This window comes from Otolemur garnettii, unplaced genomic scaffold, assembly GCF_000181295.1.
Source record: "Otolemur garnettii isolate 467f Iridium unplaced genomic scaffold, OtoGar3 scaffold00027, whole genome shotgun sequence".
Classification (NCBI taxonomy): domain Eukaryota; kingdom Metazoa; phylum Chordata; class Mammalia; order Primates; family Galagidae; genus Otolemur; species Otolemur garnettii.
The window spans coordinates 12,381,055-12,391,076 of record NW_003852422.1 but is presented as its reverse complement, the minus strand read 5'-3'; the positions used below and the strand labels follow the sequence as shown (position 1 = coordinate 12,391,076).

Here is a 10,022-nt window from a genome sequence, read left to right as displayed (position 1 = left end):
TTCTTTTAAAAGAAGAAGAAATTTGGATACACACACAGAAGATAAAGGGAAGAATGTGAAGATGGAGGCAGAGGTTGGAGTGATTTATCTACAAGACAGAGAATGTCAAGGATTGCTGGCAACCTCCACAGACTGGGGAGGGGCAGGAGAAAGACCGTCCCTGAGAGCCTGCAGAATAAACCAACTCTGCCCACACCTCGGTTTCGGACATCTGTTCTTCAGAACTGTGGAAGAACAAATTCTTGTTGTTCAAAACACCTGTTTTATGATAATTTGCTGTGGCAGCACTAGGAAACTAATTCACACCACTAAATGAAAAGAGATCTCTATCATTAGCAATATTGACACCAATAGTTATATATAGGGATGGTAACGATCTCAGTTTCCCAGTTATTAATAAGATGTTGAATACTTGTGTATGATTGTATTTTGGATATTTACATAAGAATTGTTTGTTTCCCTATTTTTCTCCACTCACCATCTTCTCCCTCTCTCTCTCTTTTATTTAGACTTTTAGGAGTTTCACAATGGATGTTCTCGTGGCAGCAAACACCAAATTTTGCTTTGATCTTTTCCGCAAGATAAGCAAAGATGATTATCATAAAAATGTCTTTTTCTGTCCTCTGAGCCTCTCAGCTTCCCTGGCTATGGTCCGTTTTGGAGCTAGACATGCCAGCGCACATCAGATCGACAACGTACGTACCCACTAAGGTGCTGCACAGGGCCCTGAACTCCAGGTCTAAGGTCCGAGGCCTGGGTGCTCACCGCACTCTGAGCTTGCTCGGAGCCGCCCCTGCCTCTGAGCCCTCCTATGTGTTCCCCCCACTTTGCTGTCTCTTCAGTCCCATGAAACTTCCCACCTCCTGGGTGGGTTTCTCCATCCTCACCAGTCTGGCAGTTTTTCTCGTTGGTCCTCCATCTCCATCTCTGTGTGCACAGCTGTCCCACTTTCTCATCGTGATTGATGCCAGTACCGGGAGGAACATTATTCATGTGGGTTTTATCTCCCGCAGTTCGTTAAATCTTTAAGCACAGACTTGTATCCAGGGCCTGGAGATCTTGCTGTCCTCCTCCGTTCTTCTCTTTCTCTCTCACTTTGAACCATATTTATCAGTCAGTTTTGCTGGCTTTTCTTTCAAAATGCATCCAGGATTCAAGCTCTTCCCAGAGTCTCCCTGAGGTCTGAACTTCCACCATCTTCTCTAACCTGGACCCTGTGAAACCTCCTGATGGATTTTCTTGCTGCTCCCATGGACAGTTAGTTCTTAACACGGCAGCTTGAAATTTCTTTAAAACCTGAGTCAGATCCTGTTTCTCTTCTGCTCAAAAACCCAGACTTCTCATTTCACTTATCACAGAAGAACAAGTGCTCCCCCTGGCCCAGGAAGACCTGAGAATGGGAATCCCAGATAATCCCTGTGACTCCAGGTCTCTCCCACCCCTTGCACCTGTCACGTTGTCCTCCCGCTTTCTCAGGGAAGCTGTGCCTGTCCTGTCTTGGGGCCTTTACTCTGACTGCCTTTGCCCGAGGTCTTTCCTCCAGATAACTGATCTCACTTTCCCCTTCAAGACTTTGGTCAGGGTTTACCTCTGCCAGTAGGCCTACTCCGACCTCCTGATCTAGGATGCATCTTGGATCCCAGTCCAGAAGAGATCCCTGCTACTTTTCCTTGTGTGTCATTTTCCACTGTCTAACATACTGCCAACGGTGACTAATGACTTTGGGTATTGCTTTTTGTGTGTCTCCTTCACTAGAATGTAATCTCCCAGAGGGCAGGGATCTTTATCCTAGAACAGCGCTTGGCTTAGAGGGGGCAGCCAATGAACTTTTGTAGAATGAATGAATGAAGGTAGTAACAACTCCCAAGTAAACGATGAGCTCCTGAGCTTGGACTTACACTTCTTGGATTTAGCATATAGCACAAGAGTTATGTGTAAATAAGGCTGTTGCCCTTGAATATGGAGAAGTCCAATTTATAGATTACAGAAGAAAGTGTTTGGAGTCATTCTACATTGTTCATTTACTTGAATTGGTTGTATTATTATTTTCTTATTCCATTGGAAAACTTAGCTGTAGAGTGTGGTTTGCATGGTCTGGTCAAGTTTCAGGTGTTCCGTCTCCAGGCACTTGAGGGTCATCTGCCAACTAAGTAGGTCTGAACAGTGCAGTACGTGGCACTTGTCTCCTACCTCTCTCTAAGACTCTAGACAGCTTGTCTTTGCTGCCCTGCTCCTTTGATTGATGCAAACCTCTAGAATAGTGCTGTCCTACACAAATCTAATGGGAGCCATACAGTAATTAAAAAAATCTTGGTAACCGAGTTAATCAAATTAGGCTAATCTTAGTAATCAATTTTAATTAGCCCAATACATACAAAACACTATCATATCAATTTGTAGTCACTATAAGAATTTTAAGGAGAGATTTTGCATTCTTTGCTTTCCATACTATCTTTAAGATCTGATGTGTACTTTGTGTTTGCATTTAGACTGGCCATCTATTTAATATAAAGTGTTCAGTAGCTACCCAGGTCTCAAGGACACCTCTAATCCTTTTAGTTTGGGAAGAGTTATTCACAAGTGCATTTTGGGGTAGCATTTGATGACTCCCCCTCCATTCCTCCTCTCTATCCAAGGACAAAAGCATCCACTTCCTTTATACTATCATTAACTGTTTTGTTTGACGTATAATCATTGTCACTTTATAAAAATGTTGCTGGAACTACTTGGATTCCTCCGTCCACACTGTCAGAATGACCCCATCCCGTTATCACACAGGTACTGCACTTCCTTGACATTTATCAGAGTGAAAGCAAAGAACCTGACCCCTGCCTGAAAAGCAACAAGCAAGAGGCCCAGGCCGACAGTTTTCTGCAAGGGGAGAAAACATCAACAGAGACTCCGAATGAGCAGGTGAGCCGCAGTGAACTCTGGTCCCTCCTTCTTACAAATTCTGGCTGTACCATATTTGGTGATGGTCACTTCTTCCCAAACATTAGGTCCCGGCTGCCATCAACAGTAATAACCTCATGTGATCTGCGATTCCTGAGTATGTGACTTGTATGTCCTTGGCTGTGAGCCAGTTTCCTTAAGAGTAGAATCTGCTATCTTCTGTTCATGATAAAGAAACTCATATTTTTAATAATAAAGCCACCTTACTCACCTGCTCCTACGGGCCATAGGTTGAAGACGTAGGGCAGAAAGGGGTAATATTGGGGTATAATACACCCAATTCAAGTAGATGAACAAGTAGACTTTCAGTTGTGAAAGTCTTACACTCTACCCTTCCACCTCTGCCTATTCTCATTCAAACTGAAATCTGTACCAACAACTTTTACTGGCTGTCTGGTACTAGGAGCAGGAAAGATGCCCCAGGCGACACTGCTCCTACCTTAGAAAGGTGAAGAGGAGATGGAGAGATGATTGTCTGTCATATGCCTTTTTGAATACAGAGAAAACTAGGGTGTACCCTTCTAAGATACAGGGGGCGTTGCTGAGTCCCCAGATGTATTTTCCCCAGACGACACTGATCCTGGATGTGGGAGCCAAGATCTCACACTGGGACCACTTCTCATCCTTTATTCCTCTTTCCTCTCAGCTCGCTTCCTTACCTGGGAAGGGAGAGAAAAAATACTTTACTAAGCGGCCCTGTCTTGCCTCTGTACAAAATACCCATCCCTTAGTGGGGCTTAGCTCTTCTGATAGACACGTGAAAGGCCACGTTTGTTTCTTCTTTTGTTAGGCTGGGACCTCAAAGGATGAGAGTGCACTGCTCAGCTGCTACTTCGGGAAGCTTCTCTGCAAATTAGACAGGGCCAAAACCGATTGTACCCTGAGCATTGCCAACAGGCTTTATGGGGAGCAGGAATTCCCAATCCATCCGGTGAGTTGCACACACTGGTGATTAACGTTACCACAGAGCGTATGATTTAGAAACAAGTGAGTATCTGGATTACTCACCTGCTGCCCAGAACACAAAGCCTTCGGACAGGATGACCTGCTGGGGACTGGGGGTGTCCAGGACCTACTCTTTCAGTCCCCTGCTTCTGTTTCACTCCTCCCAGTTTTCAACTTGAGCAGCTTTTGAGGTCTGTGAAGAGCAGAATAAAGTGGGTGAGACGGAGTCTTAGGAGGGACAGTGTTGGGACATGTGGGGGCTGGTGATGGCCCTTTTTCTTGACTTTCTTTCCCTGTCAAGGTGTCTGGTACATGTACATTGAACACCCCCTCCCTGTTGGCTGCCCTGGGGCGCTTCTCTAGAATCACCTTTTATGTCAGTAAAATTGCACTCACTGTGCTTTTTCTGAGTAGAGTGCTGTAGCAGGAGACTGGATTTTGCTATTTAGAATAAAAGGCAAAGGGTTTGTCTCCGTGGCTAAACAGCGTTATACCTAGATCCAGTCATGTCTCTGTCTAGGCTCCAGCTTTCCCTCTAATCCCCAGAAGAGTCACACAGCAATAAGCATTAGCTTGACCAATGACCAAGCCTCAGCACAGCTGGTTAGGGCTGGATAGCCAGGGACAGGGATAGCCTACTTCTGACCAAAATAAGTGTGTTCTCTTAAAATAAAAATTAGAGTTCTCTACTGAGCTTTTTGCCCCCCCCAACAAGATTTTTTATTTAATTAATTCATTTATTTATTTTTGAGACAAAGTCTCACTTTGTCACCCTGGGTAGAGTGCTGTGGCATCATCATAGCTCACAGCAACCTCAAACTTTTGGGCTCAAGCAATCGTCTTGCCTTAGTCTCCAAAGTAGCTGGGACTACAGACACCTGCCATGATGCCTGGCTAGTTTTTCTGTTTTTAGTGGAGGCGGGGTCTCACTCTTGTTTAAGTTGGTCTTGAACTCTACCAGCCTTGTTCTCCCTGACTACTAGGATTACAGGTGTAAGCAACCATGCCTGGCCTTCCAACCAGCTTTTTTTTTTTTTAAAAAAAATATGAATTTGTACATCATACAATTTACCTATTAAAAGTGTACAAATGAATGGTTTTGATATATTGCATTATTTGTTTTTTTTAAAATTCTGGTAAAATACATATAACATAAATTTTTCATTTTAACCATTTGTAAGTAAATCATTCAGTGGCATTAATTACATTCACAATGTTGTGTCACCATCACCCTAACTATTTCTGCAACTTTTTCATCACCCCAAATGAAAACTCTGCAACTATGAAGCGAGGTTTTAGTTCCTAAAAACAGAAGTGTTTTACGGCCGGGCCTCTCGGGTGACTTGATATTTCCTGTGGTGCCTCCACAAATGGATTGTTCAAATACAATGATATCTAGTGGGAAAGGCTCATGCCATTGTAACCCCTGAGGTATTGTGAGTACAAAGTTTATATCCTGAATTGTCAACACAAGGGCAGAAATGGTTCTGGCTAAAATAAGACAGGAGCCAGGTTGAAACTGATATGCCTATTCCACCAACATTAAATAATCAGGCTCATCTGTTTCAGGAGGCTTCTCAAGACCGCCTCACTCTTAACTTACTACTGTCACTAAAATTTATTGCCCTATTTCCCCTCATCAACTGAACAGGCATATACAGATGGTGTGATTCAGTTTTACCACACAACAATTGAAAGTGTTGATTTCCAGAGAAACTCTGAAAAGTCCAGACAAGAGATTAACTACTGGGTTGAATCTCAATCTCAAGGTAAGAGAGATGGAACACGTTGTAACTGGTGTTCTTTTCTTTTACATGAAGAAACAGGAAGCCCAGCTCTTCAGATTGCTAGTGTTTGGGGGCCAGAGGTTTACACACGCAGACTCTGGTTAAAGTCTGATTTGAACGGCATCAGGCGTTAATAGGCTTAGATATGACTGTTGCTTATTGTGGCTCCTTTGGTTTGTGGTCTTGTTGGCCTCCTGTGGAGAAGGGAGGGGACGAGCAGGGGGGGGCTTGGAGAGTGTTCCTTCCATCACTGCAGAGGTGAGTTTGAAAAGCAGAATAGTCTTCCCCATTGGCTTAAGGGTTAGTGACCTGAAGGGGCAAGTCGCGCTGCTGGACACAAAGTAGAGCATTTTTCAATTTGCCATTGTGGAGCTGGGGGAGAATTTCCGATGCAATTGAAAAGCTTGGAGTACATGAGCGGGCAGGTGGTACGTTGCTTCCCCTGCGTTCAGAATAGGGCCTCCACCAGGCATCGACACAGTTCAGAGGGACTGGTGGCCTGGGGACAATATCTGGCTGACTCTGGTTTGTCTCTGGCATGGGTGCAGCACTTTCTGCCACTCTCTTCCCATTGGTGTCTTCCTCTCCCTGTCCCCTACCCTCCTCACGCTGACTTAGGGCCGGATGCCCTTGTCTGTCCACTCCCTGGAAGAAGTCCCCAAATTCCTACATTATCTGTTCTTCCTTCCTCCACATTTCACCACAACTCCCACCCCTTCAAGCTCCACTCAGGTGTCAAGAGTAAAACAGTTCATGAAAGTTCTTCCTAAGGCTTGAGGATGTAGCTTCTCCTTAGTGAGTTCAGAGCATAAGAGCATTTAAAGTGCAGATGATGTTCACACACTCTGTCTCTGTGGGGTTAAAGGAGAGTGCTCCTCCTCTCCCATCCCCCCAACACTCCCCTCCACTTCCCCAACCTAGCAGAATCAGGGGCTTAATCTTCTTGGGTTAGTTCTTGGATTAGACACTTTCTAGCTTGGGGGGGCTGTTAAAATGCATTAAAGAAAATCTGTCTACATGAATACTTTTGATACAACTATACTGAGGATGTTCTCTGGGACCTTTCCTTTAGGTAAAATCAAGGACCTCTTCAGCAAGGACACTATCAATGACACCACCGTGCTGGTGCTGGTGAATGCCGTTTACTTTAAGCCCAAATGGGAAAATTATTTTGACTCTGAAAACACAGTTGATGCACTTTTCTCTCTAAATGAGGTACTGTGAGGGCGGCGCCTGTGGCTCAAGGAGTAGGGCACTGGCCCCATATGCCAAGGGTGGTGGGTTCAAACCCGGCCAAAAACTGCAAAAAAAAAAAAAAAAGTATTGTGGTAAATGAGGTACCGTGTTCCAACTCATGGTCTTCCAGCTATGCAACTTGTAATTTCTACAGGGAGTAAAACTTAGCGCTCTTAATTCCAGCTTACACTTACAATAAGAACATTTTGCTATTAACAAAAGTCAGCACGTGAAGTTCCTTGGACATTTTTGTGCCAAATGCCTACCACACTGCACATTTTTACATTCATTATTCAATTATTTCCACTTAGAATTGGAAGCGGGAAAATGCACAGGCTAAATTAGTTAAGCAAGTTTGTGATTAGGATTCACTTCTGTGAGGCCTAGAATGGGAGGAAAAGATAAGAGTTAGCTTGTTGCCGGGGCCAAGTTTTCTCTCAAAAGGTTAAAGATCCTCAGCTGCAGACTGATGACCCCTCACCTTCCACCTGCAGGTCACTGTGGGGTTTAAGGCACCTGAAGGATGGGTATGGAGCAGGCGCTATTATTTAATATGCAGATGATTATTGTTTACCAGGGCTCCCATTGATGCTGGGGTGGGTTCATCCAGGAGTGAGAAGATGGGAGTAGGGGTGGAGATGGTGGTGGGAGCAAGAGGCAGGTGGCACAGGCATTAGAGAGGGCCAGCTGGCAGGCAGGGCTCATTTCTGCTGATGAGGCTGTGGGGGATGCTTGGATAGAAAGCCGGTCAGCAGTAGTCTTGCTGAACAATTGATTAAAAACACAGAGCGATAAAGTATTGGCACCATTATGGCAGACAGATCAGACGGCAAACTCTCTCAGGCCCATCACTGGTCTGGCTCAGGGCTTCTGGTGCAGACCATTCTTATCTTATAGCAGCTCTGCTCTCAGGAGAGTTGGGGCCATGTGAGTTGGGTGCTTCCATGGCAGTCCCGTGACGCCCTCCCTTGTCTTCTGCAGAAGGAAAAGAAGAATGTAAAGATGATGACTCACACAGGTCTGCACAAGCTTGCCTTCTTGGAGGAGCTGATCGCACACGTCCTTGAGATGAGATGCTCCAAGGGGGAGCTCAGCATGCTCGTCCTGCTGCCGTCTTACTCGGATGACAACCTGAAGGGGCTGGAAGAGGCAAGTCTTCATTTCCAAGTCTCTATGACTCGTTCAGGTACAGATCTTTGGAGGAGAACACCATCGGCCATCTACTGCGCCGAGGAAGTGTGGTACCTGCATGGAACCTGAGCTATCAGAGATAGCAAAGAATATATAAGGACCAGAATTAAATAAGATATTTATTCCTCATTTGTTAAGACTAAAGAACAAATGCCAAAAAGATTAGAATCAGCATTTCCTCTCTACTCTCATGGTCTCTGCAACCATTTTTCCAAACCAAGGGATCTGGGTTCTGAGCAACTTGAAAAATTACTAAAAATAAAATAGCTTTTCCTTCCCCCTGAATATCCTGATTTCTGGTTATGTACTCAGACTATTTTTCAGTCACTCAGGTAAAGACCCTTTAGCTGGATCTTGTTTGGGGTGCATGTACCTTGACAGAAATGTGGATATTAACAGTGGACTAGATTGACTGTGAGGTGGGAATTGATGGAGGCTAGAGAAGCTCAGTCACATGTTATCCAATGGGGTAAAGAGATAGAGATAGTGGGAGAAAGAAAGTGAAAGAAATACCTATACAGGGTGGGCCTGTGGCTCAGTGGGTAGGGCGCCGGCCCCATATATTGAGGGTGGTAGGTTCAAACCCGGCCCCGGCCAAACTGCAACAAAAAAATAGCCGGGCGTTGTGGCAGGTGCCTGTAGTCCCAGCTACTTGTGAGGCTGAGGCAAGAGAATCGCCTAAGCCCAGGAGTTGGAGGTTGCTGTGAGTTGTGATGCCATAGCACTCTACTGAGGGCAATAAAGTGAGACTCTGTCTTTAAAAAAAAAAAAAAGAAATGCCTATATAGCAGTTCTAGTAGTTACATCAATAACGATCATCGTTCAGTACTTACTATGTGCCTGCGCTGTGTTAACTGCTTTACATACATCATTTTCTTAGTCCTTGCAAGTGCCTAATAGTATTACCTCTGTTTTCTAGAATAGGAAATTTAACTTCAGAATGTGTGGGCGTGGCTAAGGCACCCAACTATTCACGTGAGCTTTGCTGGGCTTTGAACATTGGTCTGTCAAATACCAAAGAGTGCTGGAACTCAAATTTTCCCATAACTTCTTTTAAAGAGGAGAGATGTTTGTTTGGAGGAGTTTTAAATGGAATCAGGCTATTCTGAGGCCCAGAGAAAGTGGTAAAGATTGTCATTGACAGCAGAAATAGACCCAGGCACCTTAAAGCAATTGGGGCATTCCTTGCAGGCTCATAATCTGACCCTAAATGTTACTTCCTTTCTCTTGTAGCTGGAAAGGAAGATCACCTATGAACACATAGTGGCCTGGAGCAACTCAGAAAACATGTCTGAAAAAATGGTAGCTGTCTCCCTCCCCCAGTTCACCCTGGAAGACAGCTACGATCTCAATTCTGTTCTAGAAGACATGGGAATCGTCGATATCTTTGATGAAACAAAGGCTGATCTTACTGGAATTTCTCCAACTCCCAATTTGTGTTTGTCAAAAATTGTTCACAAGACCTTTTTAGAGGTGGATGAGAATGGTACACAGCCAGCTGCAGCCAGCGGGGCTGTCGGCCCGGGAAAGTCAGCGCCGTCTTTGGTGGAATTTAATGCCAACCACCCTTTTCTCTTTCTCATCAGACACAACAAAACCCAAACAATTCTTTTTTATGGCAGGGTCTGCTCTCCCTGAAAGGGGCATACTCTCTAGTACTTGGGAGCTGGAGGAAAGTGGCAATTCACTCTTCCCCTGACATAACATGGGCACGTTTTTTGCCACAATTTAAAGCTGACCTGTACAGTCCCCTGCTCCCTTTCCCCAGCCATCAGCTGGTGCTCGTCCTGACCTTTCTCTTACTCTGCTGCTTTTCATCCAAGTGTGTTGGTATTGACGGGTGCTTGCTCCCTCCCTAACCTCTCCCCACCCTAAACTTTCAAGTGTATAAATTCACCCTCTGTGACATGA

The 10,022-nt window shown here is 44.8% G+C and overlaps 1 protein-coding gene across 2 annotated transcripts; it reads left to right on the top strand.

Moving 5' to 3' along the window:
* The first annotated feature begins 527 nt into the window (after nt 1–527).
* On the top strand, nt 528–9,749 carry SERPINB12 (serpin family B member 12). 2 transcript variants are annotated; one of them, XM_012804293.1, is made up of 7 exons: nt 528–695; nt 2,779–2,853; nt 3,743–3,883; nt 5,549–5,666; nt 6,757–6,899; nt 7,902–8,069; nt 9,345–9,749. In XM_012804293.1, exons 1-7 carry the CDS (start codon nt 528–530, stop codon nt 9,747–9,749), a joined length of 1,218 nt encoding a protein of 405 aa, XP_012659747.1. The 2 variants fall into 2 exon arrangements, with proteins under 2 accessions (XP_012659747.1, XP_012659746.1); XM_012804292.1 differs by having other exon boundaries at nt 2,779–2,913.
* Nucleotides 9,750–10,022: the final 273 nt, after the last annotated feature.